The following is a 21338-nucleotide window of genomic DNA, read 5'->3' as shown; positions in this document are numbered from 1 at the left end:
AATAGCAAGCCGCATGCAATCCTGACCTCCCAAACAAGACTTTGGAAACAAAGTATACAAGATTGTTAAGATATGGTTTTTTCTTTATCTTTATCTTTTTCGTCTAAAAGGATGTGTCAAAGGGATTTATTATAGTATCAATTATTATTCTTTATCGGCAAAGGTCACCAAACTCTTATTCTCCTCAACCAGGTCACCAACGTTGTACAGAACTTGATCGATCGTACCGGCCATGGGAGCTTTAATGACGTGCTCCATCTTCATTGCCTCCAGGACAATGAGAGCCATGTCTTTCTCGATCTTTTGACCGGGCTTCACCAAAACTTGAGAAATCTTGCAAGGCATAGGGGTCTTCACAGAGCCTGCAGCTTCAGCTCCAGCTCCACTGCCTGTGACATATGCAGGTATCGGCAATTTCAACTCGGTTCGACCAGCCTATGTTTAGGGTGAGTTTATTGCTACTTGAGGTACTTTGTGCAACAGTTTGCCCTACCTCGTCGAACACAACAACTTCATCTTGGTGGACAACCACGTTGCTCTTGATTTGCTTGTTATCGATGTTCGAAATAAGCAAACCTTCTTCGTCAAGATGGCTTTCAACATCCGTGAACTTCTTCACACTTTCACCGCTCGAGGTATCGACGATCTCAAAATCGGTCTTGCCGCTGGCGTTATTGGTAGAAACGAGAACCTTGTATTCCTTATCTTGAGCAGACATTTGGAAAGTACGTTTATCCACAGAATTCAAGCGGAAAGATTGGTGAAGGTTGCTCCATGGTGAATAAGGATCTATAAACGCAAATGATACCAAGTTCAATGGAACATTCGTATGTGAAGATCCCAACTTTTACAAGACGAACCTTTAGGGTTATTTTTATATTGCGCAATTTCTCGCAGACGGAGTGCGTCCGCAGCCAATGCCAAAGTGGTCGCGTTGGGCGCATCAGGTGCCTTCAACAGGTCTTTCTCATATTGCTACACAGGGAAGATTTATGGTTAGACTTTGGCGACTAGTGTGGTAGTAGAAGTGCAGAATTATTTTATCTTTCTAATTTAAAATGTGGCTTACCTGGATAAACCCAGTCTCCACCTGACCTTTGATAAATTCGGGATGTTCAGCTACGGTTTTAATGAAGCCGATGTTGGTTTCCAAGCCAACAATCTGGAATGACGTCGGTCATAAGTAAAAAAAAGAATGCGTGTCAACACTTTTTTAACTGATGTACCTGATATTGCTCCAATGCTCTGCGGAAGCGACGCAAGGCATCGTTGCGGTCTTCACCATGCACCACCAATTTGGCAATCATGGGGTCATAGTGCACACTGATCTGATCACCTTGGATAAAACCAGTTTCTAGTCGTACATCAGGTGACACAGCAGGCGTACGAACGCTGAAAAGTGGACCGGTATCGGGAAGGAAATGGCTTTTATGGTAGTGAAAAAAGGTTTAAAATTAGATGTTTGTTCATTTTGGCGTCCGTGTGATCGTTGTCTTACTTTCTAGGCTTTTCCGCATATACACGAGCTTCAAATGCGTGTCCTGTCAGGCGGAGTTGATCTTGTGACATGGGCAAAGGATTACCAGCCGCAACCTATACTATTATCAGCCTTGCTTTGTCTTTTGCCATTGGGTATATGACTTTTCCTTACCTCCAACTGCCAATGCACCAAATCGGTGTTTGTGACCATTTCCGTGACTGGATGTTCGACCTGCAAACGTGTGTTCATTTCCATAAAGTAAAACTGCTTGTCCACGTTGTCCATGATGAATTCGACAGTGCCGGCGTTTTCGTAACCGACAGCACGAGCAGCAGCAACGGCTTTGGCACCCAATTCAGCACGGATTTCCTCGGACAAACCAGGAGCAGGCGCTTCTTCAATCACTTTTTGATGACGTCTTTGCACCGAACAATCACGTTCAAACAAATGAACGACATTGTCATACTTGTCGGCAAACACCTGAACTTCGACGTGGCGAGGACGTTCCAAATACTTCTCAACGAGGACCTTATCATCGCCAAAGGACTTGATAGATTCTCTCTTTGACGATTCCAGCATTTCTTCAAACTCGCTTGGCGAACGCACAATACGCATACCCTTGCCTCCGCCTCCCTTGATCGCCTTGATCAACACTGGGTATCCAATCTTATCGGCTTGATCCTTCAAGAAACCAACATCCTGATTTTCGCCGTGGTAGCCTGGAACAACCGGAACACCTGCGTCTTCCATGATATACTTTGATTCACTAAAGGGGAAGAAAGACACAGAAAAAAAAGCCCGTTAAGAATCAACTCTATGCAAAGCTGAGAACGACATGCAACCTACCTCTTGGAACCCATGGATCGCATAGCGTCACCAGAGGGACCAATAAAGGCGATCTGGGCAGCTTTGACGCGATCAGCAAATTCGGCGTTTTCAGAAAGGAAACCATAACCAGGGTGAATAGCTTGGGAACCACTCAATCTTGCAACTTCAAGAATTTTATCGATGCACAGATAACTTTGAGCAGAAGCAGCAGGGCCAATCAAGAAGGCTTCGTCAGCCTAATCGTTCGAAAAGTAACGCGTCAGTAAAAAAGGAAAAGCCGTGTTAATTGATCTTTCAAAAAGTACCATTTTCACGTGCTGTGCATAGGCATCGGCTTCGCTATACACTGCGACGGTCTTGATGCCCAAATCCTTGGCAGTGCGCATGACACGCAGGGCAATCTCACCTCTATTGATACCATGAATAACCTGTGTGCGACGATTCTTTGACGTGTCCAAGCTTAGAACTTACCTGTTGGCAATCAAGATCTTATCGAAGAGAGGCTTACGATCTGTCAGTGTTGTCAGCCAACGATTATAGTGGATGTAACGAGCTTTTTCTCTTGCAACAAACCTAGTTGACTAGAGTACCAGTGTCTAGTGACATGGGTAGAGAGTGGCGTGCGTTGACGCATAAAGCTCGTGGAGCGACACTGCGAAAACTGATTTGCAGCGTTTTTGCATAACCGCAGGTGTATTTGGAACATGTATTCTAGATATAAGTCAGGAGTATAAGGAAAAGGGGATAAACCGAAACAGAGAGGAAGTGAAAGCAATAAAGAGGAGGATAGAACGGGTGAACGTCGAAATGCGTGGGAAAAAATGTGCGGGGAACACTTCATTTTCAAAGTCACAATCATTATCTCAAAACGGCAATCGGTGAAACGAAAAGTCTCACTATCCAATCAAAGTCTGTCTCGGCTCTAAACATCAAAGCAAGATAAACTCCGACATCCAAATTGAACTCAGGTTTCCCCACGGTTGAAAAATGGCACATCCGTCAACCGAGGGTCCTTTGTAATCGAGTTGAAAACGTGATATTAATCGCTAAAGGACTTGTATGAAGAAAATATATGTATTAAAACTTTTTATGCGTGTAAAAGAACGAATGCGAATCGCGTTATTGTCCCATAATACCCGCTAATAATGCCAGAACTCTGTCAGGCAACTGATATCTGCGTGCCAGGCTTTGTTTACCGTCAGCAAAGATAAAGTGGACACTATAATTTCCGCGCTGATGCAACAAAGTCACTAATGTTTACAAGTAGTATCTGGAGAGATGGGGTTGTTAAGGGGATAAGATGCGAGGACTCACTGTGAAGAAATTCCGATTTCAGAGTAAATGGAGGGAAAGGAACGATGCATAATATACAATCTATCGATGTTCAAGAAACATCAAAATGAAGCTTATATTCCTCAGAGTTTTGGATTACTATGTCAAAATAAAGGGTTTTTGCAATAAATTATGATAAATTGAAACCTTCTTCAGATGCTGTATTACGATGCTCCTATGCTTCATTACATTTGCGTGAAACATGGCTCTGACCTGCAGAGATTATCTAACATTAAATTAGGAAGACATTTGGGGTGATGTTTCTCCTTTCAAACGGTATGTTAGTGGGATATCACCGCTTGATTTCAAAATGTGCTGTTTGATGGTGGCCAATGTCATGGTGGGTGTCAGTACAGTCTCTCCGCATAAAAGCTCAACTGGATGAGCATCCTCCGAAGTATCCACTTGAAGTTTTTCTTCAATATACTGCAATAACTTTCGGACACGCAAAATCCTGTTCGCCAGTAGACGATTGTTGGCTCTGTAATTGAAAAATCTCCAGTTACATAGCGAACATAATCCATCATTTTGCGCAAGCACTTACCCGCCAGGTAACATTTGCAGGACAGATCCTTCCATGGGCTTCAGAATAAACGTCAACTTCACCACCTCCTTGTTTGGGATCTTATTCTATAAAAGCGAGAGATTTATGCGGGATTAGTTATCAAGAAATCAAAAAGCCTGTATCACCATGGTAGTCAGCTTACGTATAGTAGATAGTGCAAAAGCCAGGCAGGAGCAAGTTTGATTATCACATCCGCATCCTCTCCTACGGTGCCGACTGTGCCCCGGTAAAGATTCATGTCGGTAGATGCTTCCGCGCTTTGTTCTGCAATAATGATGGTTGTATCAGATGGAATGGTCAATGGCGGGAATTCGTCTAATGATGGAGGGGTATAAGTCTCTTCCGAAGTATCTGTCGCAGCTTCGGACGGCCGTGAGGTTTTAGTAGTCGCAAAAGCAATTGAAGACTCTTTTTCATGATGATGATTTTCGGGGTGTTGCTTCTTTTCTTCGGTAGGATGGATTGACTATGCATAACAGATACGGCATGTTAAACACTCATCCTAAAATGGATAATTTAGAGACACACTTTACTTACCGTACTATGGCTCCTGCTTTGCTTGTGATGATCTATATCTGTATTGTCCAAGCCATCCTCCGAAGTAGGGATGCGTGACAACTTTGCTTTGACAGATAGATTTTTGAGTCTATTGATGAAGGTGGAATTGGTTGGGGATGTGGGCAAAGTCGGAAGTGCAGCTGGAGGCGGTGGCTGTACAACAGAGTCCTGTTTAACAGGATGGTGTGCTCCAGAAAAGTAATCAAACTGATGGTTGGTAGTCGGGGGAGCTGTGAATGGGCCCTGAAACATGCTGTTCTTCTGCGGTGACTGTGCATCTGGATAAAATGGTGAGTCGTCCGTATCGGTAGTGATAGCTGAAAGTGGGAGTTTGAGTGGAGGAGGCCCTTGACTCCTGCTGATACTCTTCAGAGATGTATCTTTCGGTCCATTCTGGATATCCACGGAACTCGTCGAGGTTTTCGGTGCTTCCGGGTAAACAGGTCTTGCCAGCTGGACCGATTTACTTCGGACCGATTCTGTTCTTTTATTCTTCTGGTCCGACGCCTCCTCAAATCGAATAACCCCTTGTTCCGCCAAGGCCATTTCTGCATCCACAAATTTCGAGAAAAGGTTGGCCAAAACCCACTTTCCGAGATTGACTGATGCATTTGTTCATAAGCGAATCATGAAGCAAGACAAAAAAAAATCACGTGCGGTGAAAACTTACTTCGTTGATCTTCTCGAATTTCATAGTTTTCTGGTAATCCAGCCTCATCCGCATACATTTCACAGTCAAAACAATTATATTGGTGCAACTGCACAGTAATGGCCTGCAAGTCGATAATTAGCCTTTTGTACACTTGAACTGAGGGAATTACTTACGCCAATTCGAGTATCCACCGTGCACCAGGCCGGAAAGCTTTCAACCGTGTCGATCTGATCCGCTATTTCTTTCAGAGTCTGTTTGCCATATTTCTTCACTTGCTCACACTGAATATAGAACACTTATATGAGGCAACTGTGTACTTGTGCAATTAATGTTATTCAAAGTTACCTTTACAAGATCCCATAACGCAACTTCTCCGTTATTATCTTGCGTTAGGACGTGTCTTCGATTATGTAGCACGAGATGGGCAGTAATACCCGCTTTGCCTAATATGTCGACGAATGTATTAATTGAACCGTGAGAAATTGATGAATGATGTCCAATCCTCTATTACCTGGAATCACATAGTCAGGTGTGTCACGCAAAGGCTGGATCGACCCCGCGGATTCGGGATCTTCATCGTGATAACTGATAGGAATGGACATCACGGATCCAGCATACATGGTCAAGTTATCATTTCCAATAAAGTAATCAGGCATTTGGTTCGAGAATGGCGGCTTCGAAGCAGGCAATTTCATCGTGGCAACGGATGGAATATTCGGGTTATAATCCGAGATTGTCAAATGCTGACGATGCTCTCGAGAGGGAATAGACAACTAAAGATTGCATTAGCTCAAAAACCATATCATCTTTTCTTATGGTGATATACAAACCCATCGATTGATGCTTGCGCTCGATGTTGCCGTCCATACAAATGTGTCGTCAAGGGCCACAATCTTTGCAAAAATGACCATGAGAAAAAAAAAAAATAACACAATTTTTTCACGCGATCTTCTGCTCTAGATTACCTTTACTACACCGGATTTCTCCTTGAATAACCCCACGCATTCACTTTCTTCGGATCCAAACACATCCGTGTCTCCTAATTCGGTCTTTGTGACTAAACCGTCGCGTGAACCTGCGTAGAATACTTTGAGGTCGGGGTGTTGCGAGAAAAGAGACCACACCGAGTCTGTGTGGGTTTCGTACGTCGCTAAACAACGCTGAGCCTTAACAGACCATAGTTTGATGGTTGAATCCGAAGAGCCAGACAGGATCTTTTGATGACATTAGTTTTCACTCTATCAATAAACATCTTTTCTTCGTTCACGTACGTGCTTCCCGTCATGGCTAACTAGCAAGGCCCTAATGTTGTCCGTATGGCCGGTTAGTTTGCTTATGCGTTTACCGGAACGTGGATCCCACAATCGGACCACCTAATTTATTTGTTTCCTTTCTTTTCAGTAAAAAGTATTGCTTAACTATTCTTATTCATTGCACGTACCTTTTCTGGTGAACCGGTGGCAAGCAATGAACCCGAAGGATTGACAGCCATAGCGTAAATGGATGACTTTGAACTCGCACCTACATCTTTAGGATGTGTTTAGCTTCAGCTTACAGCGCCAATATCTTTTTATCGACTTACTAATGTCTTCGACAATATCACTGTTAGGTTCAAGCGCACCTGCTCCAATGCTCAATGAGGCAGCGCAACGTTCGAGATCCCAAATCTTGATATCTTTATCGAAACCTGCACTAGCCACCCAACCAGCTTTTGAGGCATTAGCTAGACATTTGACATAGTCGGTATGCCATCCGATGGTGTGAGCGTTGGTTGAGGCAGTGCTGTGAGGTCTCCATAGTTTTATGGCACGGTCAGACGACGCGGAGATGACTATGTGGGCTGGGTTGAGAAAAAGAATATAATGGGAAAATCGTTTTGTTTCCATGATATGTACCACATTGACCACGGTCGCAAACAACAATATCGTTCACCCAATCAGTGTGCATTTGTGTGAATGCTTTGCAAGTTGTTTCTGGAGTTGATTGCTGATGTAATGAGGTAGTTGGTTAGAGCTGTCGATCGAATTGGCGATGGCGGGGGGGAAGCGGTCTACCTGTAACTCACGATCGAGAACCCATTTTGCATTGTTTCCGTCGGTTGTAGGAGTGATGTCTCGCTTGAACTTCATGTGCAAGTTCCAAGCGGCAATAACACCGTCTCGACCGGCTGAATAAAGAATGCCTCCGTCAGCAGTGTCGCCGTTTGCATAGTCGAGCGACTCGGCATCTATGGCTAAGGAGTTGACTCCCAGACAATGCGCTTGCTTCTCGTTGGGTAGCTTAACGACATAAGATATCTTACGCCGGGTGGATGACTTTGTAAGCATGTCTTCAAAACGAAATCCTCGAAGAAGCCCAGTTCCGGAACGTTCAAAGGTGCTGAGACCAAAGTTTTTCCAGTGAAGAATGCGTGTGTGACTTGACAATTGGTTGAAGTTCCTTTTCCAGCGCTTCTTTCGGACTTAAAAATATGGTGCCATTGAGCCACAATGGGGCATTTGCATTTTTTTTTTTTCTACGTGAGCATTGTTCAAAAATAAACTTTAAACAAAATATTGGGAGGATATGACCAAGCTTAATACTCTGCGATATAATATATACGATGGCTCTTCAATATGAAAGATTATAATAAAGCAGTTTATAAAAATATAAAAAGGATAATAGTAATTACGGGTTATGGTTTCGCGCAAACCCGCCGCGCTTATTCATTGGACCAAACCTATTCCATGACTTGGAATCGCCGGAAAGCCAGCGTACTGCTCAGGGAATGGCGGATGATTCATTTCCCAGTTCGCATATCTACTAACGCATGCCAAACACACAGCCAAAAAAAAGTCATAATACAGGAGCAATGTATCAATATTCCAATTTTTTTTCCTTAATCACATCGTTTGCAGTCTCCAAGGCCGCAAACTCAGGAAACCAAGGTATGTGCTCGCTGTTTCAAGAGATTCACAGAAGGGGCTCATACTTTATGCATATGCTTACCTTCAAATAATGTATTTTGTTTTTCGTAATGGAGAAAGAAACCTTTACATGATCGAAACCTACAGAGCTGTACGCTGTCTGATGTTTACGTGACTGTCATGTAGCCTAAGCGCAGCCGTGTCCCATTATCGTGAAATGCGAACGGAAGATTATCGGCTGCCTGTGTATTGTATTTGACATGGGCATGGCATGTATGACCCAAAGAATATGACAATAGGGTGAATAGATTGTGTAACGAAAATTGACTGCGCATGAATGTTAGGCCAATGAGTTGAACCACTTGCCATCGTTTTCTCCAACCAAACGCACAGGATTTTTTGATGCATGTTGCAAAAACGGAAACTTCAGTTGCTTTTTTGCATTGTCGCTCCTTTTTATTTAATGTGTTTTCGGCAATGTTGACCTGCGGTGAAGGGCGCTGTGTCGTCTGCCCTGCCCACGTGGTTGGTTCTTCCCAGCCAAAGGCCACTTGATATTACAGCTGCGTTGCTACATCCATATTTTGCCTATTTCTCCATTTTTCTTCAGTTTGACTAGTTTCATTTTCCAAAGATTTGTTGATCTGACTTTTTTCATATTAAACTGCTGCTTCTCATTTGACTTTCAATTTTGTGGCTTTTGAGTTGAATAAACTGTATAGGATTTATATTTTCATCTCATGCCGCAGGAGTTTCTTTACTTCCAATACGTGCAACTAAGAAGTAACGAGTATCTGACAACAAATGGATTACTTGGAAAATATTCTGATTATTAAGTAAGTCGTTTTCAAGTTAATCACACAAGAGTGACGGAAACTACTTCTGAAGCATACATTTTTGGATCTCATGATAGATACGGAAGTATATTGAAAGTGGCCAATGTTGAAAGAGAAAAATAGATGTATAGTTGGTAAATATCCGTATTTAGCGGCAGCCGCGGAAAGACAGGCTGGGCGGGTCTTTCGGTGTGTCTGGTGATTTGGGAAACCTCAAAAGACCGCTGTGTAAGGCTTTTGCCCAACCAAGTATGTGACAGGGAACTGGGACCCTTTATCGGTTATGTATTAGCTTGGGATCAATTGATAAGCTTCTGTTGTGCGTCCATTTCCATCTCGGTATCTATTATTAAATGGGTCTGATCTTTGTGCCTTGGAATCATTTTCTCACAGGATAATAACAAGACACCCAATCTAGAATTGACCATTGTTTTCGGAAAGACAGTGTTCTCTGTGTGGCTGATGAAGAAAACAAGTGGTCGCATTTTTAATCAAACAAAAAAGAAAACTTCGTTTCTACTGGGTTTAAGGAAAAAGTAGTTGAAAATCAGCAAAAAAAAAGTTTTTCTTCGGAGGTGTCCCAGCACCTGTTAATATAAAACCGTATCTGAAATCGATTTCTACGGAACATGTACCAAAACTCTACAATGAGAGTAACATCATTAACAAAGGCAAAATGACCGTCACGCCAAAAAAAACACCTATATTTCGTGGTATAATTTCCAAATTTGGTAATGAGCACAAAAGATGGCGAGCTGGGATGATCTGGCAGAACCCATGAACATGGCAACTTACTTTCAAATACCGCTTAGAATGACGCTTGACGGGAAAAATAATGCTTGCCTTTTCTGGACAGTATAAAATACCTTCGGCAACGCCAGTTGGCAAGAAAATGGTTTTTTTTCGTTTTCTCCAACAATGTCTCCTTGTAACGTCTTTTACGGTACCTTAGTCCACTCGCTCAGCATCACCGAATTAGAAATCATCACCAATGGTGTCCTTGTCGTTGACAACGGTGTGATCGTTCATATGGAACGCAACGTTGAAGATGTCGATGCCTACCTTCAAAAGAACGAGATCAAGGACTATAACGTAAGTAGGAGGTATTCGCTCCGGATGGACACAACGGTTATTGATTCGTCACTCTCTTTGTTATTAGCTTCACCGTTTAAACGCTTCCCAATTCATTGTCCCCGGTTTCGTTGACACCCACGCTGTAAGTGAAGCCAACCCCCAAATAGTTTTCCCCTTTCCCCGACTAATCCAGTCACTGTATGATAGCATGCCCCTCAATACGTGTTCACTGGCTCTGGTATGGACATGCAATTACTTGAATGGCTTAATACCTACGTATTCCCCACCGAGACTGCTTTCAAGAATGTGGAACACGCCGACAAGGCTTACACTACCGCTGTTTCCCGCTTTTTGCGAAACGGAACCACTACCTGCAGTTGGTTTGCCACTATCCATCTCGAGGCTTGCCAAAAATTGACGGATATCATTGAAAATCTTGGTCAGCGTGCTTACATTGGTAAAGTCAACATGGATCAGAACGCTCCCGATTTCTACATCGAAGAAACCGATGCTAGCTTGAAAAACACACGCACCTTTGTGGAATATGTGCAAAAGAAGGAAAGCAAGCTGTTGACGCCGGTCGTCACTCCCCGTTTCGCTATTACCTGCTCTTCCCGTCTCATGAACGGTCTCAGTGAGATCGCTAAGGAATATGATGTCCCGATCCAGACTCACTTGTGCGAGAACCCTGACGAAATTCAGTTCACCTGCTCTTTGTTCCCCGAATCCAAGGATTACACTGCTATTTACGATGACCACAACCTTTTGGGCGAAAAATCTTACATGGCGCACTGTGTTCACATGACGGACGATGAAATCAAGATGTTGGCTGACCGTAAGACTGGTATTTCTCACTGCGCCAACTCCAACTTCTCTTTGCACTCGGGTGTTTGCGATGTTCGTCGTTTCATGGAAAGTGGTGTCAAGGTCGGCCTCGGTACTGACGTTGCTGGTGGTTTTGCTCCCTCGATGTTGGATGCTATTCGATCGACCTTCTTTGCCTCCAAAACCATCAAGGTTCTCAAGCGCGATGGTATGCTCAAGGGTGGTGATGATTACGTTCCTCTGTCACCTGCAGAATTGTTGTACCTTGCTACAATGGGTGGTGCCAAGGTCTTGGGCCTGCAAGACACCATTGGTAACTTTGAAAAGGGTAAAGCCTTCGATGCTTTGTGGGTGGATCTTGAGAACGATGGTGGTGTTGATTTGATGGGCATGGAATCCCCCTACCAAAAGGTTCAAAAGTTCTTGTTCAACGGTAGTGATAAGAACTTGCTTCATGTATATGTTCAAGGCCGCCGTGTCGCCGGTGCCGCTTCTGCTTAGATTGTACAATAAATTTAATTTCATTTTCCCGTTTTTTACTGTAAAAATATGGCTGATGAATCTTGTATCTTTACCGTCTCGGGTATTTTTCCGTTACGGTGGGAATGCATTTCATTTTGAGATGGTGGCACTGGAAAAGATCCGCTGAACAATCAATATATTGACCGACAGTTGTTATCATGGGCTCAGATTGGAAAATGTAATTGTCTAACATCGTTTTTACAGCGATTACTGATGCACCGATCCTTTGAACCTAGCAATCTACAGTCACTGGGTTTATAATCACTTTGCAGGTCTTGTTTTACAACTTGTGTAACTGTTGCCCTCGAAAATATTTAGTATTTGTTTGTTATCCTGGATCGTTGAAAATGGTATGTTGACAAGACTGCAAAGTAAAGAAACCAGCATGACCGCAGCGGGTCGGCAGATTCGATTATTTATTGATCCTTCGTCCACCCATACATCTGGTTAGCTTGTAATTTTTGGTTTACCCATTATCCGAATTATTGAGATCAACTGCACACTCCAAGGGCGACGGATACAGTATAAGCAGCCAATGATTATTTATTCTAGATGTCTGATTGCGTTGCTTTGCGTGTAGAAAATACAAATGAAAAGAAATGATTTCTAAATACAAGATAAATATTTGCCAGGGATCTGAAGAATTTGATAAACCATTGACAGCATACAGTCACCTTGCGTTGATATAACTATGCTTTGTTAGCAGTATCATCACGCGACATCGATTGCTTGCCTTCTTTGGCATCGATCGTTTCGTTCACAGTGTTGGGGAATGCTTCCAAAGATTTGGCGGTGGTCTTTCGAATGATAAATTGTTTGGTACCTCCCATATATCTAAAGGGGAAAGGAATGCAAAGGATGAGGAAACATCCAATGATGATACAGAGCCAGAAGAACCCGACAGCTCCATAAACAAAACCGCCGACTAGAGGACCTGCAAGACTGCCTGTTGACATGTCATTAGAGTCAGTAACAATAATATTGACCAGAATTGTGGTCTCTCCAATGGGAAAACTCACCTAAACCAAAAGCAATGTTGAAAAGGGCATAACTTCTGCCTTGACCATCATCACCCCCTTCCGGGTTTTGCGATTGTACGACGTAAGCGATTTCCGAGAGAACGGGAGTGACAAAAGCGTGTGCAGTTCCGCCCTGAATGGCAAGTAACACAATCAACGGAGCAACACCGCCTGCAGTGTGTGCATTAGGAATTCCCATCAACAAAACAGCAATTGCACATAAGATCATCGAAGGAACTGTGACGATTTTGGGGCCAAAGCGATCTGACAGATAACCAGACATGGGTGCTGACACGAATGTAGGGATGACCTGAGCCAAAAATACAAGACCGATTTTGGCAGAGTCAAAACCCCACTCGGTAGATAAACGCACCGTCAGCGTAGGCTAAAGGACAATGTCAGATTTTTTTTTCATCTTAGATTGAACAAATTACACGAAATTATAGTCTTGTCCTTACCTCAAAAACATTGAAAACGGTTCCTTGTGCAAATGCGACCAGCATACCACATAACAAGCGAGGATGTTTCAGCAATTGCCAGGTGCTGACCTGTCGACGTGCGGTTTGAGTGGTAGCTTCCGCAATACCTGTTTCATCATTAGACATAATGGTTGGTGAAGACTTCTCCTCTGAACCCTTTATGTCACTGAACCATTCCGCGGGTTGATTGCGACGCTCGACTAGGAATAAACGCAGCAGAAAATCAAATCCGGTTAAAGCGACACACAGGATGAAGGGCGCCTTGTAACCGAATTGCTGATATAAAGCTAAATGCAAGCAAACATGCATTGAATACGTAGATCATAAGCCTATCTCGAAATTGTTACTTACCCCCTATAAAATTTGGCAGATGAGTCATGTGGATTGGTCAACACAGCTGATGCGAGGGAAAAAAAAAAAGGAACTTACCGCCTACTGGTGCACCAGCAACAAGACCAACGGAATGGAATAGCAAGACTTTGCCCATCTAATGGAATTTGTTTTAACTAATGATCCCGGCATTGACGTGAACTACAAAGTCTTACCTGTAGGCCCAACGTTTCGATGGGGAACGTATCTGCTATAAGGCACATGCCCAACGTCCAGACACATGCATCTGAGAAACCTTGCAGGAAACGGGCAACAAGGAATTCCCAATATTGTGTGCCGTACAAGAACAAAAATGTTGAGCCAAATAAACCGAGAATACCGAGTAACATAGGGATTCTTCTTCGTGTCATGCGATCGCCTGTAAGAAAAGAAAGAATTATGATCGAATTAGTATTGCCTGTGTTGCAATGGAAAATGAAAAAGGAATTGCGATTGGAGAAAATCATTTACCCAAGTATCCGAGAATAGGCGATCCGATCAGTAAGCCTGCAGCAAACAGCGCCAATAAAACGCCGGTCTGTTGCGATGTGCTTCCTCCATTTTCAACTTTGCCATCATAAGGGCTTCCGCCCGAATCAGGTGGTCTTCCTTGTTGAAGAGCACTAATCACAAAAGGCACTAAAAGACAATCACGTTAATTATATCAGAAACAAAGACTGAGCGAGATAATGTCAACTTACTGATAGGCACGATTATGGTATAGACCATCATCTATGAATGATATATGAGTCAACAAGACTGCAATTGCATATCAGACAGGGCAGCAGGCACACTTACATCGGTAAGAAGCGAGATGGCCACGGTGAAGAGAACATAGTTGGGGTGGGCACGGAACCATAGGAAAAGAGGTTTCTTGCGAGATCGTTCCTTTGATATATTGAACATATCAATTAATTAACTGTCAATGCAAATGATAGATATGAATCAATGTACGGCTGGATATATAGGTGATATCGTCGATGCAAATGATATGGTACAACTACTTCTCGAAAAGAGAGGTAAAAAGAAATGATAAATAAACTAAAATGAAAAGATCAGAAAAGAAATATAAAAACAACAAGGCAATATTTCAGGGAATCGGGCAAAAGCTCGACATGTTCGATCTGCGCTTAAGTATAAAAAAAAAAAAAGGCGGTCTGGGACTTGGTTTCCGCGCCGACTCAAGCAGTCATGATCTATTTCGCTGGTTGCCGACACTACGGGTCGTCTGGGTGAGATTAGGTTCCTTTAGTTTCGTGACAATATCCAATGGGATGAATGGTTTACTCGATACGAACCGCTCCGACAATAATTCCTGAGCGGGAAAATGGCTCTCAGCACCAAGTCGGAGAAAAAGATGCCCAATGACGCTGGCGACGGGGGGCCAATATAAATACCAAAAAAGGCAAATTACAAAAGGGCCATCGACCGTCACAATGGATCGCATATTTTATTCGTTACAGACCTCCAAAGAGTATCATCACTTCTTGTGTCTTGGTTACCCAAGGTCTCGGTACATGACTCACCATTTTTAGTTTTTTGTTGCCCCGTCTATTAGTCATTCCAGGTTCGGAAGAAAGTTAACTGTAAATCGAGCAAACTTCGGAAACATTTTATCTGTTGATATCGCCTCTCATGGGAATTTATTGCCGCAAAATGGGGGAACCAGAGTAGCAAAAAAAAAAAAAAAAAAAAAAAAAAAAAAAAAGACGCGAATCAAACGTGAAAGGACTACTAAGAAAAGTCTTTCCCAAGCAAGTCTTGGCAAACAAGAAGAAAAGGAGCTATGTAAATACAAGTTAAAATCAGACAAGCTATACGTGCTATATATGCAAATGACGTACAATTCCATGCTGAAGTTCTTTCACGTTGCGTTGATGCATATTTTTTTTTTGTCTTTCGTCACCACGTTCGCTACTTAATGTTGCTCCCTTTTTTTCTAGAATTTTTTTTTATCAATGTTTCGGCCTGGCCCGAAGGCTCACCTTTTACTAAACCCCCTGCTCACATACCTTATAAAAAGGATATAGATACTCTTTTTCCCTCATTGTTTATTTTCTTTTTCCCTTTGAACGGTTTCCTACAGCTTCTTTAATTTTTCAATATTTTCTTTGCGCTTATCTGCTGTTATATACTTATTTCTTCCTCTTCTCCAAACTTTTCTTTTCTCTCACTGCTATCCACATTCTTATGATTTCAACTTTACCGGCTGAGATAGTATGGCAAATTATATCGTATTTATCCTTGAAGGATATCAGTTTATTGCGACTGTCGTCAAAACGATTACGCACGTTTTGTGACCACCCAGCGGTTTGGCGCGATCTGCAACTCAATCCGTCAATGCTGTCATCCGCATCCACTTGCCACAAAACATGTACTTTGTGGACATTAGCCGATCTGCAAGCCATTGTCGGACCCCATGTCAGCCACATTCGATCGATTCAAATATGGGGCGTCCGTGACAGCATTGTTCGCTATTTATTAGCCAACTGCCTTCAACTGCAAGAGTTGACATTGTGTGGCTGGACCACTTTATCCGATCATGCGTTCAAGACCGCCGATCATCCCTTAAAATTGGAGCGTCTAGAGCTGATTGGTGCTGCCAATCAAACAAACTACACATCGATCGATGCAAGTACACTTGGAAAACTGCTTACGCACTGCACAGAACTGTCGGAACTACTCCTCAGCTGTCAAATTCACATTCATGCTCAAGCTTTGCTGAAAGAACTCGAATCATCTCCGCCAAAGAAGCTCCGATCGCTGACACTGGCCACACGGCGAACATGGTCCAGTCAGCACATCACGGAACTTCTAGCTTTGTGTCCGGCTATTCAGCAAGTGGGTCTGCTTCCAGCAGCAGCTGCAGGATTCAATCTCGAGAGTGAACAGAAACTAAACGTTGGCAACTGGATTGCCGATAAAACTCAAGTTGCCATTGATCATTCCGTTATTCACCAGCAGGAAGACGAGCCCATTCCTTCCGAAGGAATCATCATTTATCGCACGTGATCTCTCTAAAATCCCACTTTCTTTTTCGTCATTTATTCCAAATCGCATCCTACTGATCATTTTTAATTCCCATCTTCCGTGTACATATCATAAAATTCATCGTTTTTTTCATGTGCGTGAACTGTCGTCAATTCACTGACTCACTCGCACAAAAATAAAAACTCAACCAGCCATCGTATCTTCAATGCGTACAATGTTCGCAATACAGAATATTTCTTCTTTATCTAAGAATTCAAGATTCTTTGTCATACTTTCGCTGAATATATAGAGTTACATTCAAGCTAAAGAAGAAATCAATGATAGCCTCGAAAGCAATGATGACATTCTCTTCAATTTTACCAGTGACTTCAATGAGACTCCCGTAACTAGGACTTTGGGACATAATCTCAAAAGAAAAAAACCCTACAAGGCTACTCGTTCCATGGATTTGATATTTCCTTTTCTTTTTGTTCCATGCCCTCTATACATATTAGAAGAACCATGCTCTTTTGTGTCGCATTTTAACTATGCTACACAAAGGTGTATCATGGGCTGCGCTATGTGCGCTATGTTCTCTGATTCGGTAGTTATTCTATTTTTTTATTTTATTTGAAGGACAATTGCTGCCCATTGCAAAAGATTTCATAACTGTATTCAAAATAGCTGAGCCAAACGCGATGATCTTTTTTTTCTACGTCACTGCCCACGGTTTTGGCTTGGATTCACACCGTACGACACAATACTTGCACATCGCGTTACACTGAACGTCTAAGCCTTAGCTTTGCGATTCTCATTCAGAAAAGCTTCTTTTATGATTAGTATTTTGTGATCAACTTTTTCTTCTTGTTCGCTGACTTGGCTCCTTTCTGTTTATTTCCGAGCTTTTGAAGCGTTGGAGCGACTGCTATGTCACAATGTATTGCTGTCAACGATGGGCAGATATACTATCTTACTGCAAATAAATACCAGCAGGTTCAGCTGTACAAATCCGATCTATACCGCCTAAATGGCCTCAGGCCTCCAATTCCTTCAAATACAACGTTGGAATTCGATAGCTCTAGCAATGTTCAGTTCGTTAAACCAGTTTGCAGTTATAATATCAATCAGAACACATTCTACTTTGTCGGAAAATCTGGTATCGTGTCGAGCATGGGTGATTCTATTTTTGCAATTCTAACAATTTTTTATTTTTTTTCATTTCCATGATCTTGTATTAGAAAATGCAACTAGGATTTACCGGTTTCAACCTAAATATAACGCAAGTATCGAGGAGATGGAATTTTCGTTGAATGGAGAGCCTGATGCTATTGCTGCTATCCTCTATAATGGCGGCACGTGCTTAGGCTTATGGTACTCTGAACATAACACTTTTGAAGTACATTGTACGAGGCAGACACACACGACAACTACCCTGGTATACAAGGGGACCCTGGCCGACTCCCGCTACAGTATCGTTCTCAATGACAAAGACAATCTTGGTTTCCTGCTAGTGGGTCCGCAATATCTACAACGATTTCTCATAAATACTAAGGCACTTCAGCCCGAAAAAAGATTTCCTTACGATATGCATCCTCAGACGGCGATACGTATGACAACATCTGCTAACGACTTTCTTCTCTTTGCACAAGAAAACAACAAGTTATACATCGATATTCTTAATGCGGACGAGTCCAACTTGATGAAGCGGCAAGCTGCAGATGGACCCAATATGAAGCTTATTTCATCAAGTGCCTCAGAATACAATCCAACATCAGTTCAATCGGAGAGTATGGCGGGACTCAGCACCTTGACGGCAACCGGCGTACCATCCAGCTCCACATACCCATCATCGTCAAAAACAAAGTCAAAAGAACTTGCCATACCTTCAACCTGGCAACATGTTTCATTGGTATATGACAACGAGATGGCGTACTTTTTGGAAATGCAGCCGACCTCTTTTAAAGTCTACAACAGTACCAGACTAGATAACTTGATGAGTTCAGGCTTTGCCTTTGAAGGAGCTCCGTTGCCTAATGGTAACACAATATCGTCGAACGCTGGACCAGAGCGCACCTATACAGGATCACCGGCACCGTCGAGTAGTGGATCCAAACCAAATGCAGGGGCCATCGCCGGTGGGGTCATTGGTGGTGTTGTTGCAATTGCCCTGATTGCGGGTCTATTCTTCTTCTGCCGCCGCCGTCGCAGACATTCATTCAGTAAAGCAGCCAAAGGTGAATCCATGAAACTTGCTCCATCCAGTCAAAACTTTATCGCTTCCAGAGACATTGAATCAACTTTTATTTTGGATGAAAGTGAAAATTTGTCCGAAAAGGTTCCAAACGCTCCTTGGCATCAAACATGGCTCAAAGAACCACCAGGTGTAACTCATCTAACGACTAATCCCGGTGACCGGCCCACGTATGAACCCAATGCACCAGCTCATACAACATTCATGAATGCATCGTTTGAACTGTCGGAAGCGCCCCCTGTTTATGAGGCCGTTTACGCTATACGTCAATGCTCTGGCAATAAGCAGCCTTACACGGTTCACTATTTTACGCAAGACAATCGAGACGCTTTCATTCGATCCGTTACATCCGCTCAAATATTGAGTTCACCTCGTATTATCGAACATCATATGGCCATCGCTTTGGACCAGCCAACCCCCAAAGGTTACCAGTACTTGTGGCTCACTTCGACCGTTTTCCCGCATCAATCACTGCGCCATTTCTTGTTTGAAAGCACCGTTCGTGCTATCGACCCATCCCGATTCGTTTTCCAATCTTGGTCCGTATATTCCATACTGAATGCTATAGGCGAAATGCATGCTCAAGGACGCGTCCATATGAATCTAAACCTCGACAGCTTCTTCTACGAAAAGCCAAGTACCATTACGGAGTGGCATCTTACTGGGCTTCAGCAGTCCTGCAGAATAGGGGAAACCATAAAACTTACTTCCGTAGACGTCAATGCCGCTCCGGAAATCAGCACCCATAGTGGAGTTGTAGCTCACCCGGCCATGGACATTTGGGCCCTCGGTTGCATTGTTTACTGTATCGCGACGCAGCGTCCATTATTCGACAGCATTCAGCAGAGAACAAGTTTATTTGCTAATCCCGCACAGTTGAATACGCATATTGATAATGCCATTGCCGTAGCGTCCCAGGTTCATCCTTCGTATCAGCGGTTATTGGCAGTCATGCTTCAACCGTTACATTCCGATCGTCAAACTATCAACCAGTTGGCGAGTTACTGGGCGAAAGCAAATGAATTATACGAGGACGATTCTGACGAAGAAGAGTAATCGTAAGCCAACATATATTTTGTTTTAAGTTCCATATGTACTCGAGAATATCAAAATACTAGTTTTCCCCTACTGTATGTCTGGAAGTAAATGTTGATATTCTAAAGACTAGCGAAAGGATCCAACGTAAAACCCTGCCTGCTGCCTGCCTGCTTGGCAATTTGTTGAAAGTGCGCGGCATCACTCATTTTCAAACACCGCCTGAAGCGGGTTGAGCAAGGAAATAGACGAAAGAGGAACGTCTATTGTGCCGGATCATCCAACGACCAGAAACTTTAATGGGACTCGTATTTAGCAGTCTTTGGAATCGACTATTTTCCAAAGCAGAAGTAAAGATTATCATTGTCGGTCTTGACAATGCTGGAAAAACCACGATCCTGTACAAACTGTAAGTGTCCCTCGGACGCTATTGCAGAGTTTGTCACTAAATCTGAACTAGGTTAATGAATCAAGTGGTCACCACCACGCCTACTATTGGAAGCAATGTAGAAGAAGTAGAATATAAAAATATCAAGTTCATGATGTGGGCAAGTGTCTCATTTCATCCCTCCCAGCATCTCACGTAATAACACTGTCATTCAGGATATAGGCGGACAGGAATCTTTACGAGCGTCATGGAAAACATATTATGTAGATACAAAGGTATGCAATATCAACGGAAATGAGACGACAAAGGGGGACACACTGAACATAAAATTTAGGCTGTGATTTTAGTCATTGACAGTACCGATGCCAATCGACTACACATTGCCAAACAAGAATTACACGCCATGATGGAGAACGAGGTTGGTCAACGACGCATAGAAAACGGACAAAGATACGTGGTTTCAATATTTTTACGTAACCATGAATTTTGCTTAGCAACTTCGGGAAGCGAGTCTCCTCGTGTTCGCGAATAAGCAAGACGTAAAGGGCGCGTTGACGGCAGCTCAGGTGTCGGATGCATTGGCTTTGACTTCTTTGAAAGACCGCCAATGGCATATTCAGGTGGGGAAAACGAAAAAGACTGGTGAGATCTTGTGAGCTTCCCTATAACACTTTTTTTTTCTTCGTAGGCTTGCTCAGCATTATCAGGAGATGGGTATGTGCTCAGTGAACTAGATGAATGATCAATTTTTTTTTCACACCATTTGGTATATAGTCTTTTCCAAGGTTTGGACTGGGTAGTCCTTCAAATCTCGGGATCATAAATGCCGTCATCAAAGTCGTTGTATATTTTACCCTCGTCTTGTATATGAACAAATCTTTTTCTCTTTTGGCTGTTGCAGAAAATCTGGAAAACGAATCAAAAGATCATAAATATTCATGGATAGAAAGTGCTGTTAAGATATTCAGCTGTCGGCATGACCAGGTTCTTCTCCACATCTTGTCAGATTCCTCGAGCATAACAGAAATAAAAAAATAAAAAAATAGCAAACATATTATTGCTGACACAAGGCGTTCACACCTTTTTATGCATACAGATGCATCCACCATGTCGTTTGCAATTCTATGATGACGTTATGCACACAGTAACTGTAACGTAATTGAAATCGGTGGCAAATTTTCTGCTGGACGCAATTAATTTTTCTGCAGTTTCCTGCCAAGGCCATCGGAGACAATACTCGCATAAAAAA

At 42.8% G+C, this 21338-nt stretch overlaps 7 protein-coding genes across 7 annotated transcripts; 4 read left to right on the top strand and 3 right to left on the bottom strand.

The window, feature by feature from the left end:
• Positions 1-72: 72 nt before the first annotated feature.
• BYT42DRAFT_551225 (carbamoyl-phosphate synthase L chain, ATP binding domain-containing protein) lies at positions 73-3083 on the bottom strand. Its single transcript, XM_051566232.1, has 11 exons — positions 2882-3083; positions 2780-2819; positions 2614-2716; positions 2327-2544; positions 1652-2246; positions 1499-1593; positions 1227-1425; positions 1070-1162; positions 861-975; positions 494-789; positions 73-435 (listed from the first exon to the last, which is right to left on the bottom strand). The coding sequence occupies exons 1-11, from the start codon at positions 3012-3014 to the stop codon at positions 145-147; spliced, it is 2178 nt and encodes a 725-aa protein (XP_051428032.1). The 5' UTR covers positions 3015-3083; the 3' UTR covers positions 73-144.
• Positions 3084-4180: 1097 nt separating this feature from the next.
• Positions 4181-7362, bottom strand: BYT42DRAFT_487112 (WD40-repeat-containing domain protein; the record flags this gene model as incomplete). The annotated part of the gene is made up of 12 exons (XM_051563772.1): positions 4181-4270; positions 4348-4613; positions 4739-5365; positions 5434-5536; positions 5785-5858; positions 5927-6188; positions 6246-6308; positions 6381-6629; positions 6687-6788; positions 6857-6936; positions 6971-7246; positions 7311-7362. The coding sequence occupies 12 exons, from the start codon at positions 7360-7362 to the stop codon at positions 4181-4183; spliced, it is 2244 nt and encodes a 747-aa protein (XP_051428031.1).
• Positions 7363-9950: 2588 nt separating this feature from the next.
• Positions 9951-11605, top strand: BYT42DRAFT_551211 (guanine deaminase). Its single transcript, XM_051566231.1, has 3 exons — positions 9951-10249; positions 10317-10373; positions 10439-11605. Exons 1-3 carry the CDS (start codon positions 10076-10078, stop codon positions 11555-11557), a joined length of 1350 nt encoding a protein of 449 aa, XP_051428030.1. The 5' UTR covers positions 9951-10075; the 3' UTR covers positions 11558-11605.
• Positions 11606-12110: 505 nt separating this feature from the next.
• Positions 12111-14539, bottom strand: BYT42DRAFT_551209 (major facilitator superfamily domain-containing protein). The gene is made up of 9 exons (XM_051566230.1): positions 14400-14539; positions 14244-14333; positions 14147-14177; positions 13917-14084; positions 13622-13824; positions 13506-13563; positions 13056-13363; positions 12598-12982; positions 12111-12524 (listed from the first exon to the last, which is right to left on the bottom strand). The coding sequence occupies exons 3-9, from the start codon at positions 14175-14177 to the stop codon at positions 12268-12270; spliced, it is 1410 nt and encodes a 469-aa protein (XP_051428029.1). The 5' UTR covers positions 14244-14333; positions 14400-14539; the 3' UTR covers positions 12111-12267.
• Positions 14540-15388: 849 nt separating this feature from the next.
• On the top strand, positions 15389-16648 carry BYT42DRAFT_551208 (uncharacterized protein). Its single transcript, XM_051566229.1, has one exon. The coding sequence runs from the start codon at positions 15636-15638 to the stop codon at positions 16455-16457; it is 822 nt and encodes a 273-aa protein (XP_051428028.1). The 5' UTR covers positions 15389-15635; the 3' UTR covers positions 16458-16648.
• Positions 16649-17263: 615 nt separating this feature from the next.
• On the top strand, positions 17264-19898 carry BYT42DRAFT_551206 (kinase-like domain-containing protein). Its single transcript, XM_051566228.1, has 3 exons — positions 17264-17571; positions 17654-19705; positions 19764-19898. The coding sequence occupies exons 1-3, from the start codon at positions 17343-17345 to the stop codon at positions 19817-19819; spliced, it is 2337 nt and encodes a 778-aa protein (XP_051428027.1). The 5' UTR covers positions 17264-17342; the 3' UTR covers positions 19820-19898.
• BYT42DRAFT_551200 (ADP-ribosylation factor family-domain-containing protein) lies at positions 19899-21160 on the top strand. The gene is made up of 7 exons (XM_051566227.1): positions 19899-20110; positions 20162-20249; positions 20305-20364; positions 20424-20507; positions 20584-20709; positions 20778-20803; positions 20864-21160. The coding sequence occupies exons 1-7, from the start codon at positions 20001-20003 to the stop codon at positions 20910-20912; spliced, it is 543 nt and encodes a 180-aa protein (XP_051428026.1). The 5' UTR covers positions 19899-20000; the 3' UTR covers positions 20913-21160.
• Positions 21161-21338: the final 178 nt, after the last annotated feature.

The sequence above is a fragment of the Radiomyces spectabilis genome, assembly GCF_025331425.1.
Source record: "Radiomyces spectabilis strain NRRL 2753 chromosome Unknown BYT42scaffold_1, whole genome shotgun sequence".
In the NCBI taxonomy this organism is placed as follows: Eukaryota; Fungi; Mucoromycota; class Mucoromycetes; order Mucorales; family Radiomycetaceae; genus Radiomyces; species Radiomyces spectabilis.
Note: the sequence above shows the minus strand (reverse complement) of the source record. Positions and strands in the feature narration are given on the sequence as shown.

Coding starts and splice junctions, on each gene's coding strand:
- BYT42DRAFT_551211 (XM_051566231.1), top strand. CDS start 10,076: ATGTCTCCTTGTAACGTCTTTTACGGTACCTTAGTCCACTCGCTCAGC. Junction 10,250..10,316: donor ACGAGATCAAGGACTATAAC/GTAAGTAGGAGG, acceptor CTTTGTTATTAG/CTTCACCGTTTAAACGCTTC. Junction 10,374..10,438: donor GTTTCGTTGACACCCACGCT/GTAAGTGAAGCC, acceptor ACTGTATGATAG/CATGCCCCTCAATACGTGTT.
- BYT42DRAFT_551200 (XM_051566227.1), top strand. CDS start 20,001: ATGGGACTCGTATTTAGCAGTCTTTGGAATCGACTATTTTCCAAAGCA. Junction 20,111..20,161: donor ACCACGATCCTGTACAAACT/GTAAGTGTCCCT, acceptor AATCTGAACTAG/GTTAATGAATCAAGTGGTCA. Junction 20,365..20,423: donor CATATTATGTAGATACAAAG/GTATGCAATATC, acceptor CATAAAATTTAG/GCTGTGATTTTAGTCATTGA.
- BYT42DRAFT_551208 (XM_051566229.1), top strand. CDS start 15,636: ATGATTTCAACTTTACCGGCTGAGATAGTATGGCAAATTATATCGTAT.
- BYT42DRAFT_551225 (XM_051566232.1), bottom strand. CDS start 3,014: ATGTTCCAAATACACCTGCGGTTATGCAAAAACGCTGCAAATCAGTTT. Junction 1,594..1,651: donor TGGTGCATTGGCAGTTGGAG/GTAAGGAAAAGT, acceptor ATAATAGTATAG/GTTGCGGCTGGTAATCCTTT. Junction 976..1,069: donor TGGAGACTGGGTTTATCCAG/GTAAGCCACATT, acceptor TTCCCTGTGTAG/CAATATGAGAAAGACCTGTT.
- BYT42DRAFT_551209 (XM_051566230.1), bottom strand. CDS start 14,177: ATGATGGTCTATACCATAATCGTGCCTATCA. Junction 14,085..14,146: donor TACCATAATCGTGCCTATCA/GTAAGTTGACAT, acceptor ATTGTCTTTTAG/TGCCTTTTGTGATTAGTGCT. Junction 12,983..13,055: donor CCGTTTTCAATGTTTTTGAG/GTAAGGACAAGA, acceptor ATTGTCCTTTAG/CCTACGCTGACGGTGCGTTT.
- BYT42DRAFT_551206 (XM_051566228.1), top strand. CDS start 17,343: ATGTCACAATGTATTGCTGTCAACGATGGGCAGATATACTATCTTACT. Junction 17,572..17,653: donor CTACTTTGTCGGAAAATCTG/GTATCGTGTCGA, acceptor ATCTTGTATTAG/AAAATGCAACTAGGATTTAC. Junction 19,706..19,763: donor TGAATTATACGAGGACGATT/CTGACGAAGAAG, acceptor TTCCATATGTAC/TCGAGAATATCAAAATACTA.